This window comes from Sminthopsis crassicaudata, chromosome 3, assembly GCF_048593235.1.
Source record: "Sminthopsis crassicaudata isolate SCR6 chromosome 3, ASM4859323v1, whole genome shotgun sequence".
Lineage (NCBI taxonomy): Eukaryota > Metazoa > Chordata > Mammalia > Dasyuromorphia > Dasyuridae > Sminthopsis > Sminthopsis crassicaudata.
The window spans coordinates 597,156,305-597,170,347 of NC_133619.1; the positions used below are offsets into that span (position 1 = coordinate 597,156,305).

General features: G+C 37.5%; 2 protein-coding genes across 2 annotated transcripts in view; one reads left to right on the forward strand and one right to left on the reverse strand.

The window, feature by feature from the left end:
- HIVEP3 (HIVEP zinc finger 3) overlaps positions 1-14,043 on the reverse strand; it is a 617,086-nt gene that overhangs the window by 544,562 nt on the left and 58,481 nt on the right. The gene's annotated exons all lie outside the window — the stretch shown is intronic.
- LOC141563830 (receptor expression-enhancing protein 6-like) lies at positions 5,882-7,008 on the forward strand. The gene has a single exon (XM_074305460.1). The coding sequence runs from the start codon at positions 6,020-6,022 to the stop codon at positions 6,575-6,577; it is 558 nt and encodes a 185-aa protein (XP_074161561.1). The 5' UTR covers positions 5,882-6,019; the 3' UTR covers positions 6,578-7,008.

Consider the following 14,043-nt stretch of genomic DNA (forward strand, 5'->3'; position numbering starts at 1 on the left):
GTTTCCAAAAAACTCATGATGAAAAATGCTATCCACATTCAGAAAAAGAACTGATGGAATCTAAATGCAAATTGAAGCATACTATTTTCATTTTCTTTTTTTCATTTTATTTCTTCTTTGTTCTGTTTCTTCTTTCACAATTTGACCAATATGGAAATTTATTTTACATGATTGCACATACCTAACTTATATTAAATGTTTTACTGTCTTAAGAAGGAGTGAGGGAAGAAAAGAAGAAAGAAAATTTAGAATTCAAAATTTTACATAAATTGAATGTTAAGAACTATCTTTACGTGTAGTTAAAAAATAAAATATTCTTTAAAGGGAGTATTTAAAGGAAAAGGACAAAAGCAGAGACTCTCTGTCTCTTTTACTAACCCTTGACTAAAAGAAAAGCTTGTGACCTTTTAAAGAATGGAAGTTGGATTTCCCAACAGTGATGGTAGCTGGGCTCCCCAATGGCTGCTACTGATAGCAATATCTGCATCAAAAATAGCATTACTATCTACATGTTAACAAAGAAATGATAGCTGTAAAGTGCAGAGATAATTTTGTGCATACATATATAGTATGGCCAATAAGAAAATTTGTTTTGCTTAACTTTGTGTATTTGTTACAAGTAATTCATTTTTTTCTTTCCTTTTTTTCAATAGGATAGTGAATATGAAGAAGAGAAAACAAATTTCTGGGGGTTTTTTTAGAAACACTTAAAAATAGAGGTTGGAAAGAGGGAGGCTACCAATGTGAACTGTTAGATTCATTTTCAGATGAGATCACTGTATTATTCATCTTAGTTAATTGTTTTACTTTGTTGCAGAAGAGCTCTTGTGAAATGGAAGGTGATCTGGAAATTTTTGTAATGAAAAACAAAACACCTGGTTAAATTTTAAAAGAAAAAACAAAGACTTCATCAAGGGAGAAAAGGACTTCCATCCAATTAGGATCTAGGAGTTATCTCTTTACCATATGGGCTAAGTTTTATGTATTTTCCTTTGAACACTATGTGTTACTTATGAGAAAATACATCTCAGACTTTAGGGATAATGTTTTATAACAACCACCTTAAGTGTGAGCCCACTCTTCTCAGAGATCAAATGGGATATATCAAGAAGAGTGTCCTTGGAGTCAGGGGAAGTTTTTCTAAAGCATTGCTAAAACTCCACAATAAATATCATTTTATAAAAGATAATTGCTATTAATTGGTTAACTGGTATTGGAAAGATAACAACTACTTAAATTATATTAGGAAAACATTACATGGGATTTGCTAGAAGAAAAAAATTAATAAAACCCAAACTCAATGGAAAAGTAAATAGCAACTCAATGGGGAATTGATTTGCCAAAGTCAGTGAGAATTGAGGACAATATCCCAAGAGCCCCTGTTGCATATTAACACAAGAGGCAACATGAACAGGTAGATAGAGAGTTTATCATAAACCCAGTAGGCTCAGATCCTGACTCTGGCAAGTCAATTACCTTCTAGTCAACTTGAGACTTTAAATTCTCTATACCAACAAAATCATGGGGCTAGTCCCTTTCCACAGACACATCCATAAGAAATTTAGAAAGACAATAAGAAAACTGCTCTATTGTGTTTGTTTTTTGTTGTTTTCTTCTATGCACTTAGAAGAATTTTATTGATGATCTCTACTTTCTGCATCTTCTATCACTATCCATCAATATACCACCTCACACTCTCAACTTGAAACTTCCCTCTTAACAAATATGTTTAGTCAAGCAAAACAAATCAACACATTGGCCATTTGTGGGAATACATGTCTCATTCTGTGTCTTTAATCTATTATCTTTCTGTCAACAGTGAGATCCAGAACACTAATACACTACGGGGAGAAATGAGAAATTGGTTCAACCATTCTGGAAAATAATTTGAACTATATCTCTTTAGGGCTGAATTTCAGCATAGAATTTAAAATATCAATCAATGTAAGGGGCCAAGCTTGAAAAAAATGAGGAATCCCTCTCCACTAGCTAAGATTCCCTTAAGAAAATTGTCCTTCAAAGAAGAGAAACAGATTTAAAAGCAGAAGAGACATTGGAGATCACTTAGTCCTAGCCCCATATTATATAGATGAAGACATTGGGGCTCAATAGAGATTAAATGACTTGCTCTTGCTTCCTACTTTCTTTTACATTTTCCATGTTTCAAAAACCATGGATATTCGGGACCTCCTCATGAGGTCTTACTGGATTTAAGTCAGATAGCTTGTTACACACATAATACTATTTTACTGTTACTACAATTGCTACTGTTATTGTTGTTACTGCTACTACTGCTACTACTACTACTATTACTATTAATAAAAATAATAAATATTTACATAATGCTTAAAGGTTTGCAAAGAAAGAGGTTGATTAACTTGCCCCAGCTCAAATATCTAAGTGTCTAAGATGGGATTTGAACTCAGGTTTTTGTAACTCTCAAACCAGTACTACCTAACCATTGTGGCACCTAACTGTTTTCACCTAAGAATTTACTTCCTTTGGAACTGACACACAACTTTCTTATACTAGGTGAGCTACCGGAGTTGCAGTAGGAAAAAAGCCAGACAATGGAACTTGGAAAAAACAACCTTATCCACAAAAGGTTTGTGATGGACTTGACAGAGAAGAAAAGTCTATGAAATTGTGGAATTGAGAAAGGCTTCACTTCCTTCAAGCTTTCATGATTTTGAAGCATCAGGTATTCTGTTGATCAACACTTCCTCTTCATCTTAATTAAGTGGTCTGTGAGTTTAGAAAAAAAATCTTGTTGACAGTCATCTGGTTCATTCATTCATTCAATAAATATTTATTAAAAGCCTACTTTGTATATTGGAGAGATACTCTATTAGGGACAAAGGACAAAATTATCCCCACATTATAGAGGAAATCACTCCTACATAGAGAAGTCAATAACAAGGATATACAAAGCTTATTCAAAGTAATCTTGGGACACTAGCAGCTCAGGCAAGGGATGGGCAGGAAAAAATCCACTTTGTAGATTTTTAAGGATAACCTTTGCTTTTTAATCATATAATTTTCTCCTATATTCCCCCCAGCACCTACACACCAGTGGACATATTTTAGATCAAATATGTTGGGGGGAGAAAAAGTGAAGCAAAGAAAAATATTCAACAAAACCTATCAATATATCAAAGAAAAAAATTCAACATTCCATTTAAGGCTAAAGGAATAGTGGGAGGTGTCTTCTCCTACCTTTTCTTTGGACAAGTCTTCAAGGGATCTAGTGATCTAAAAGGCAGAGGGGACAAGAGGGCACATTCCAGGCAAGGCACATAGCCTTGGCAAAATAAGAATAGTGAGAGACCAAATGTCTTACATAGGAAATAACCCTTCTTAATATAGCTAGACTGTCTTTAGATAACAGAAATACTGTCTCACCAGACACACAAAATGTTTTCCACTTAATAGGGCCTGACAGTGATTGACTTCTACTTGCAAGGCCTTTGAGAACACAGGGTCATCTTAATGTGAGGAGGGAGTATTAGAGAAAGACTTTAGAAGAGAAAAGGCCTAACCATATATTTAAAGCCTAAGAAACCATACTATAATTATCAGCATCAAATAATATTCAAATGTCAATATAAAAATCTATATATGTTTATTGCTGGAAATGGGCTTTAAAAATAAGTAAGGTGGCACAGTGGAGAGTTCTAGTATTAGAGTCATAGGGTCTGGTACAGTGGAAATGAATTAGGTATGAAGTTAGAGAGCCCAGGTTCAAATCCCAGCTCAACCACTTAGGAACTGCAAGTCACTTTATATGTCAAGGTTTTTATTTCCTCATCCATCAAATAAAGGAGTTGAACTTGAAAGTGGCCAAGGTCCCTAAATCTATAACTCTACAACCTAGTTTCAGATTCTGGCTCTACCTGTGGGATCTTGGGCAAGTCACTTGTCTCTTAGGGCCTCAGTTTACTCATCTGTCAAATGAGGGAGTTAATCCTGATCCATTTAAACATCTTAATATATTTCACATGACTTCACATGTATTGTTTGTTTTCTCAATGGGAGAGAGAATGGAGGGAGGGAAATAATTTGGAACTCAAAATTTTAAAAGTATATCAAAAATAAACAAATGAATTAACAAAGAAAAAAAGAAAAATGTAAAGGTCCCTTCCATCTCTCAATCTGGGATCTCATGGCTTCAATTTACTTATTTCCTTTGTCACCCTGTTCTTCCCCCCAATAAGTCCTGCTTGGAAGAGGGTCTCACATTGGCTTGGCAGCCAGGCACGGCATGGGATCTAGGCCAATCTGTAAGCCACAGAAAGACACTACTAGAATACCCCGAGCTCTTACCACATAACTCAAAGCAAAGAAAATAGTGGCAATCAGAAAACTACACCCAACCTTGAGCCTCAGGATTAAAATCACAAAATGACTAACTCCCCTCAAAATGCCCATTTTTCCTTGCTGTTTGAATGGAAGAAGTGGCTTTTTTACTGAAATTAAGCATTAGTAAACAGCAGTTGTAAGAACATGAAGTGGCTAAAATTGCAGGCTTTGTTTGAAAAAAAAAACAGCCCTAAACAGCACATATTAGCATAAATTGTGTTTTTTATGGTTAAGTTGAAGCATTAAATATCAAACTGGGCTAAAGGGCTGTTCTCAATGCAGTGTCTTATTCTGAACTAACTACCTGTTTTTATCAGTTTAGCAAACTGCCGAAACTAAAGAAATCAGCAATTTGAATGGATATGTTTAGAAAATACCCTGCTGTCCCTTAGCCCCATGGTCAATGAACAAGACACCTCTTGGAGCCATAAGTAGGTTATTACAGAAAATGAAGCCAAAGTTACTATACATCAAAGGAGAAAATATTCTGGTATTCTGTTGAGAGGTAATGCAGGGCAATGGAAAGGGCGCGAATTAGGAGACAATGAGACTGAATTCAAAGCCTTTCTTTGCTTATCATCTCTGTAATTTTGACCAAAGCAATGCAGCAAACACACACACACACACCCCATTGGGTGCAAGAACAGGGGATAACTGAGGCAGATAGAGATGAAACAATTTGTGTTGTTTCATACAGCTAGTTAGTGACAGAGGATGGATTTGAACTCAAATCTCCTGGCTCTAGGTTTAGTGATCACCCTGTGATCTGTGTCACCCTGTTGGTAGAATTAGGAGCAAAAGGTAGAAGCTGCCAAACAGCAAATTTAGATTTAATGTTAAGAGAAACATCTTCACAATTACACTTATCCCAAAGTGAAATGGACTGAGAGATGAGTTCTTCCCCAAGAAACTTTTTCAAGCAGAAGCTAGATGAATTCTTGACACATATATCATAAATAAAAGCATTTTCCGGTGTGGTTAAGACTAGAGAGCTGCTGGTGTTCCTTCAAACTGAAATTCTATGATTGGATAATGTAGGTTAGAATCTCAACTCTGCTATTTACTAGCTGTGTAACTTCCGACTTTTAGACTTAATGCCACCCTTTCTTCATTTGCAAAATAAAGAGATTATATTAGATAGTAAATTTATATTCTTTCTTTAAAATTTGCAAACATCTTAAATTTATTGAACCTCATAAAAACCCTGTGAGAGATGTGCTATAGGTATTTTTATATTCATCTGATGGTTAAGGAAACAGAGTTTCCAAGACTTGATCAACATTAGCATCAGAATTGAGATTAGAACCCAGATTTTCTGATTCCAAAGCCTAACTCTATTATACTCTGCTGTTTCATGAATAGGACTCTCCATTCTCTCAAAGCCAGGCATTTTTTTTTGCTGTCCCCCATACTTAGAATGCTCTCCCTTCTTATTTCTGCCTATTAGCTTCCCTGGCTTCAAGTTCTTCTTCTTTAAAAAAAAATTAATAGCTTTTAAGTTTCAAAATACATGCAAAGGAGGAGTGGAGGTCCTGGGAGCCTGGAGAGGGAGACGCCAGTAGCACCGCTGCAGAGCAGCGGAGGAGCCCTGGAGGTCACCCCTCGGACCCGGGTCCAGTCATCCTCCGTACCCGACCCTCCCCGCCCCGTCTCGGGAGCCATGGCTAGCTTGAGGCAACGCTTCCAGAGGTTCCTGGAGCAGAAAAACTTTGTCACCGATGCCCTGGGGAAGCTGGAGGAGATCACGGGTGTCCGAAAGTACTACCTGGCTACAGGTTCCATTGCCTTCGTGGCCCTCTATCTCATATTTGGCTATGGTGCCTCCCTGCTCTGCAATCTCATCGGATTCATGTACCCAGCATATGCCTCCATCAAGGCCATTGAAAGCCCCAACAAGGATGATGATACCATCTGGCTGACCTACTGGGTGGTATATAGCATATTCGGCCTGGCTGAGTTTTTCTCTGACATCTTTCTTTTCTGGTTCCCCTTCTACTATGCAGGGAAGTGTGCCTTCTTGCTATGGTGCATGCTTCCAGTGACCTGTAACGGCTCCCAGATTCTGTATCATCGCCTGATCCGCCCCATCTTCCTGAGGCACCAGGCTTCCATGGACAGCCTGGTGACTGACCTGAGTGGACGAGCCTTGGACACAGCAGCCAATCTGACTCGGGAAGCAACCAAGGCAGGCATGATCCACCTACAGAAGAATAAGTGAAGAGATCACCCCTGAGCCAGAGGCTTCGAATGACTGGACACTCTCCTTCCAGCCCCTCAGCATCAGGGACCAGGCCCCTAATCCTGGCCTGGGTCTGAGAAGCTGACCCCTCCCAGCTGTACCTCCCTGATCAACGGCACCCTCTTGAGCCTTAGGGCATCAGAGAAGTCTCCCCAGGTGGGAGATGGTAGGGTGGACGTGGGGGGGACCTCTGCCCATCTAGGTTCTACCAGCACCCACTAAGGGCCTGCTGGTGCTCGGACTGCTCTACCAGGCCATTGACCTCTGCCTCTGGTCCCTTCCATCCACCACTGGCCTCCCTACAGGACTCTTGATGCGTTCTGGCTATTCCAGCTGCCCATGTATTTAAAAAAAAAAAAAAAAAAGTCCTTCACAGGCAAAAAAAAAAAAAAAAAAAAAAAAAAAATACATGCAAAGATAGTTTTCAACATTCACTCTTGCAAAACCTTGTGTTCCAAATTTTTCTCCCTCCCTTACCCCACTCCCTCCTCTAGACAGAAGAAATTCCTATATAGGTTAAACATGTACAATTCTTCTAAACATTTTCACATTTATGAGAAAAAATAGATTAAAAAAAAAAAGAAAAAGAAAAAAACTTCCTTTAAGTTCACCTTATGCAGGAAACCTTTCCTACCTCCACCTTGCTTGCATAGCTTATTTGTACATATTTGTTTTCTTGTTACCTATCAAGGTATAGAATGTGAACTCCTTAATCAAAAAAGAGAGAAAAGATAAAAGGCAGATAAAATGGATAATTTTGATTATTCTAATTTTAAAAGGTTTGCACAAACAAAACCAATTTAACCAAGGAAAGAAAGGAAACTAGAAGGAAATTTTATAGCAGATTTATTTTATGAAGATGTCATTTCTCAAATATATAGGGAACTAAGTAAATTTTATAAAATAAGAGCCATTCCCCAATTGATAAATGATCAAAATATATGAGCAGTTTTGAGAAGAAGAAATAAAGACCATCAATAATTGTCTTATGAAAAAAATGGTCTAAATCACTATTAATTGGAGAAATGCAATTTTAAACAACTCTGACTTTACATTTTTCAGATTGGCTAACATGATAGAAAAGAAAAATAACAAATGCTGGTGAGGAAGGGGAGATGTACATTAATGCACTATTGATAGAGTTGTGAATTGCCTCAAACATTCTGGATAATAGTTTGGACTTATGCTCAAAAGGCTGTAAAACTATACACTTCCTTTGACCCAGAAATACCACTACTAAGTCCATACCCCAAAGAGATCAAAGAAATAAGAAAAAACCATGTGGTACAAAAGTATTTATAGCAGCTCTTTTCAAGATTGCAAAGAATTGGAAACTGGGGAGATGCCCATCAATTAGGTAATGGCTGACCAAATTCTGGTATATGATTGTGATCAAGCATTATTGTGCTATTAAAAAAAACTTGAGCAGGATGGTTTCAGAAAAACTGTGGAGGCAGCTAGGTAATGCAGGGGATAGAGCACCAGCCCTGAAGTCAAGAGTACCTGAGTTCAAATTTGGTCTCACTTGCTTAACACTGTTTATCTCTATGACCTTGGGCAAGTCACAACCTCAATTGCCTCAATACAAAAAAAGAGAAGAAAAACTTGGGAAGACTTCCATGAAGTGCTGCAAAATGAACAAAATCAAGAGATCATTGTATCTGCAACATCGTAATGATGATCAACTATGAAAGACTTAAACATTGTCATCAAGACAATAACCCAAGACAATTTCAAAGGACTTTTGATAAAAAAAAAAAGTTATCCATCTCTAGAAAAAGAGCTCACTGACAATGCACTGAAGCATTTTTCCACTTTATTTTTCTTGCCTTTTCCTCCCACAACAGGTCTAATGTGGAAATATATTTTGCATGACTTCATATATGATGAATATCATATTGCTTGTCTTCTCAGTAAATGGTGGAGAGACTGGAAGAAGGGACAGAATCTGAAACTTTAAAAATTTAAATAATAATTTTTAAAAGATCTGTCTTAAGTCTCTTTTTGTATCACCAGTACTTAAAATCATCCCTGACACATAGTAAGGGCTTAATAAATCTTGTTGTTGTTTGTCCTTCATTTTCAAAGAGGACTGATAACATTATGATGTTGGAGTCAAGGTGCAATGTGTCTGACTGGCCGATGAGTCCAATACAAGCTTGGAAGGCTCTACTACAGGTCACGTGCAAATGATCTATTTGAACATTTGGAATGGAGACATCTCTAAATTTGTGCATCTCATATTTCTTTTGTACTAGTAGAATTTTGCTTCACTTATGGGGCACAGTGTCTTCTTCAATAGGGGCATGCCACACTGGATGATCCTGTTCCAGCATCTCCCCTGTCTCAATCAATACCAAAGCTCTTCTGAGAGACTTTGAGCGTATTATTGTACCTCTTTTTTGACCTCTGTCTGAACACTTGCTTTGTGCAAGTTCTCTGTAAAATAGTATTTTAGGCAAGCATACATTTGCCATTCAAAGAACATGGCCAGTCCATTGGAGTTGTGCTCTCTGCAGTAGACTTTGAATGCTTGGCAGTTATGCTTGAGAGAGGACTTCAATGTCCAGGGCCTTATCTTGCCAGGTAATCTTCAGACTTTCCCAAAGACAATTCAAGGAGAAGCAATTCAAATTTTCTAGCATGGTGCTGATATACTGTCCACATTTCACAGCCTTCTACAATGAGGTCAGCACAATGCTCTATAGACTATTGATTACTATAGATTAATATTCAATCTAATATCCATTCTCTCCCACATTTTCTTTCAGAGCCTCTCAAACACTGAACTAGTTCTAGCATGTATAGTGTGTCAATTTTATCATTTATGTATACATCCCCAAAAATTATACTGCCAAGGTAAGTGAATTTATCTCTATAACATTCAAATTTTTTCCATTTGCTGCAACTGATGATTTCACATATGGATGGTATGGGGTTGACTAATGAAACACCTGTGTTTTTTGGTGCTATACACTGCATCTTAATAAAAATGTGAACTTGTAATGATTTTCATCATTCCTCAATATCATGAAGATAATATCATGAAGAAAATGTCCATCAAGTCTATGCTTGATACAGAGAGTACTACAGACTGGATCACAAGATAGTATTTTCACTTTTTTGTCATTATTATTGTTTCCTTGTTTTTTTTCTTTCTCATTTTCTCCCTTTTCATTTGGTTTTTCTTGTACCGCATGATAAATGTAGAAATACCTTTAGAATAGTTGCACATGTTTAATCTATATTAGATTATTTGCTGTCTAAGGGAGGGAGAAAGGGAGAAGGAAGGAGAAAAATTTGGAACACAAGGTTTTGCAAAGATGAATACTGAAAACTATATTTGCATATATTTTGAAAAATAAAAAGCTATTATATTTTTTAAAAGAAGGAAAAAAGCTGAAAAAATAAAAGGGGTAAAAGTTAAAAAAGAAGTCTTTGCGTGAAGAACTCCCAGTAAGAGAAGATCCATCCTTTTCTGAGGCAACAATCCATTCTACTTTGGAAAGCACTCAATGTTTTCGTATGCCTGAGAGCTTAGAAAACTTAGACTTAGAAAACCATGAGTTAACATTATCTGTGTGATATTGTATTTTTATTTATTTTGTTAAACATTTCCCAATTGCATTTCCCAATTACATACAGCATTGTCAAGTATTCTTGTCCAGGTATGGGTCGGACTACATGAGCAACAAGGGGATGACTTAGTAGATAGAGTGCTGAACTTGGAGTCAGGAAAACGAGTTCAAATCTAAGCTCAAACACTTATTAATTGTGTGAGCTTGTGCAAGTCACTTAAACTCAATTTGCCTTAATCCAGTGGAGAAAGAAATGGAAAATGGCATCAGTATCTTTGCCAAGGAAACACCACAAATGATATTGGCTATATTCCACAAGATCATGAAGAATGAGACACAACTGAACAATAACAACAGGGTCTCTTTCAATTCTGAGATTCATGGTTCAAGAAAGGAAATGAGGAAATCATATTCTTGATCATTTCAAATGGCCAAGATGTGTTTTTTGCTGGTTAATTAATTTACTGAAAGCAGCTTCATTTTTCTTTACTGGGGATTTATATTATGATTTCAATATTTCTAAGATGAACTCTGAAATGGATTTCTGCCTTAAATCAAACCAAACCCAAGTGAAAATGTTAAGAGTATTATTCCTTTAGGGCTCTCCACCAAGAATTGACTGGCCCACTTTAGAGAGTGGTTAGTCAGTATCTCATTTACTAAGTGCCCCAGTGGGAGGCACTGCAATAAGTCTTACGGAAGATGCAAAAAATAAAAGACAGGATAGGTCCTCTATTGGAACTCACAAACTAGCTGGGGAGAGAAAACATAGATAAGAAATGGCTAAGAGGGAGCTGTGAAGAAATGGCCAGGGAAGAATAGTCTATGTGTTACCATGAAGGTCACATAGAGGTCTGGAAATATAGGGTCATCTATTTTGAAATAAAGAGTGAAAAGGGATCAGTACTAATGTTCTGAAGGAGAAAAAATGGATCAGTGCTATTCTTTGAGAGAGGGAGTACCAAAATGGACTAGACTTGTTTAGCTTGTCTCCCAAAACCAGAACAAAGGAAATTTGGTGGAAGCTACCAAGAGGCATATATAGGATGAATAAAAGGGGAAACTTCTTGGCAATTAGAGCTATACCAAATCCATATGAGAGCTGCCTTGGAAGGTGGTGCCATCTCCACCTAACTATAAATTTTAAAGTGAAGAATGTCATGGAGAGGCTTTCTGGTGAGATACAAATTGGATTAGATGCTATCTGAAGTCACATAAGTACACATATATGTACTCCTACCTATGATCACAGATTTAAAGCTTGGGTTTTTTTTTTCTCATTTTTCCCTTTTGATCTGGATTTTCTTGTATAGCATGATAAATGTTGAAATATCTTTAAAATAGTTGCACATGTTTAATCTATATTGGATTATTTGCTGTCTAAGGGAGGGAGGATGGGAGAAGGGAGGAGAAAAATTGGGAACATGAGGTTTTGCAAAGATGAATACTGAAAACTATCTTTGCATGTATTTTGAAAAATAAAAAGCTATAAAGGGCAATGATGGCCTTCATTTGAATGACCTCTAAGGGTTCTTTCAGCTCTGATCCCAGGCTGTCCTTCCCCATCATTGCCATTTCCACTATCACACATCCATTTTATGGATGAGAAAGCATAACTAAGTGACTTGCCCAAGGTCAAGGTCATACACAGGTAGGAACTGGTCAAGTCAGTATTCAAACCCAAGTTGCTTCCAAGACTCTAAGTCCAGCACTATTGACACTGCCTTTTGCTGCCTCACCTTCATATTCTGAGAACCTATGGCACTCATCATTCTATACTAGGTAAAGATTTTCATCAGAAGTACAAATCAGAAGGCTACCCTCTGAATTCTACTACACAGCCACACAGCTCATGCCCATATCCAATTAGCTGCCAAGTCTTATCAATTCTATCTCCTCAACAGCTTTTTTATTTGTTTCCTTCTATTCACACAGCCACCACCCCAATTCAGACCCTAATCACCTCTAACCTGAACTATGATCCTTTCTTCCTAATGCTCCTAATGCATGCCTCTCTTCTTTCTGAGCCACTTAGTTACTAAAGTGAAATTCTTCAAGCACAGATCTGCCCATATCATTCACCTAAATCAGTGGCCCCCATTGCCTTTATGTTTGATTCAAAGCTCTTCACAATCTAGCTAGAATCTATCAGACCAGTCTGATCCCTACTCTCCTTACCCCCATTTACTGAATTATATCTAACCAAAGTAGCCCATTAAATGACATTCTAAGCTCCTTTTAAATCTCAGCTCAAGTAGCAGCTTCAAGAGATCTCTCTTGACCTCTGTCACCCTAGTTGTTCGTCTTTCTTCCAAATCCTTTATATGTATTTTATATAACCAATAAAGGAGCAGCCCTATATAATAGCTAAAGGGCTAAATTGGAAGTCAAGAAGACCTGGTTTCAAACTTGTCTCCATCTTATACTAGTTGTATGACTCCAGGCAAGTCACTTAAATCCCTTAGGGTCCCAGAAACTGAAATACTAATCTGCAGAGTAGGTGTCAATTTGCATTAACAAAGGAAGTTTCTTTATCAGGAGTTCCCAATGAATCACAGTTCTGTGGCCACAAAAAGTTCCAAAAAACAAAATAAAGCAAAAGACAAAGATAAAATAATTTGAATTTACATTAAAAGGTATTTATTTGTATACATATTATATTTTCCAGATGAATACTTTGTACTGTCTTTATTATATCAGTGCCTTGCCCACAGTAGGCATTTTATAAATGCTTGCTGCTTGATGAAGACACTGATGGGTAAAGAGCTCAGTAGCAGCTCCTCTAGAATAACCAACATTCCTCTGGAAGGCTAACAAAGTCAGGCACCAAGACTGCCCATAGCTGCCAGACCACACAGGTCTATGGAATCAGGACATTCTCTAGGAGGCAGAATCTGGGCTCATCCCAGATAGCACATCCCAGCTTTCGGGGGCCACTTGAGAGCCCTAGTGAAAAACAGCTGACAGGAAGGGGGAAGAGGGCACTAGAAGTGAGACAGAAGGACCACTAGGAGTTGAAATAGTCGCTTCAGGCCCCCCCAAGCAGTGGCAATCAGCAAGTGATACTTCCTTAATCTGACCTTGGTCTCTTCTGCCCTTTCCTCAAGGGCTATTTTGCTGAAAGTACTCACTTATCAGAATTATAGGAAGAGAATCAGATGAATTGGTTCATTCTCAGCTCAATTACTCTGACTACATCTGTGAAGTCACTAAATTGAGTGTGCCTCTATCTTCAGCCCTGGGCACATTATAAAGCAAAAGGAAATAGGAAAACATTATTTAGGAAAAACATTTTGTGCTTTTCTCCTGAGAATGCAGTGGGCAGAAGTGGAAGGAAATATGCTAGGGAAGAAAATAGATGAGGAAATACAGTAAATGAGTACAGAGATAAAGATGGCTAAGCAATTCTGGCTCTCAATTTCCAATTCCTTTTGATAATATATCTCTTATGAACTTTTTCTGTTCTTGGGGCCCATTCCCTTCTTTTTCCCTCCCTTTCTCCTCTATTATATCCCTTTGTAAAGAGTCAAGGCCAAGCCAGAACCATGCTATTTTCTATTTCACTGGACCTTTCTCTATACAATGCATTTATCAAGTATTGAGGCACGTCCCTGAAACATAACAGACACAGATAGAATTTAATTAGTCTATCCTCACTTCATGATAGATCAATGGAAAGAGCACAACATTTGTGGGTTCAGTTCCTAACTTTGCAGCATACTACATAACTAATTAGAGCAAAACAGCCTCAACTTCTCAGGAACTCAATGGCTCCTATCAAATGTGAGGTGAGGACTGAATGACCTCCAAGGGCCTTTCCATCTCTAAATCTATGGTACTATAATCCTAGCAACAGAAGTAGGAGGA

Excerpts from the sequence above, each read along its gene's own strand:
- LOC141563830 (XM_074305460.1), top strand. The coding sequence starts at position 6,020 with ATGGCTAGCTTGAGGCAACGCTTCCAGAGGTTCCTGGAGCAGAAAAAC.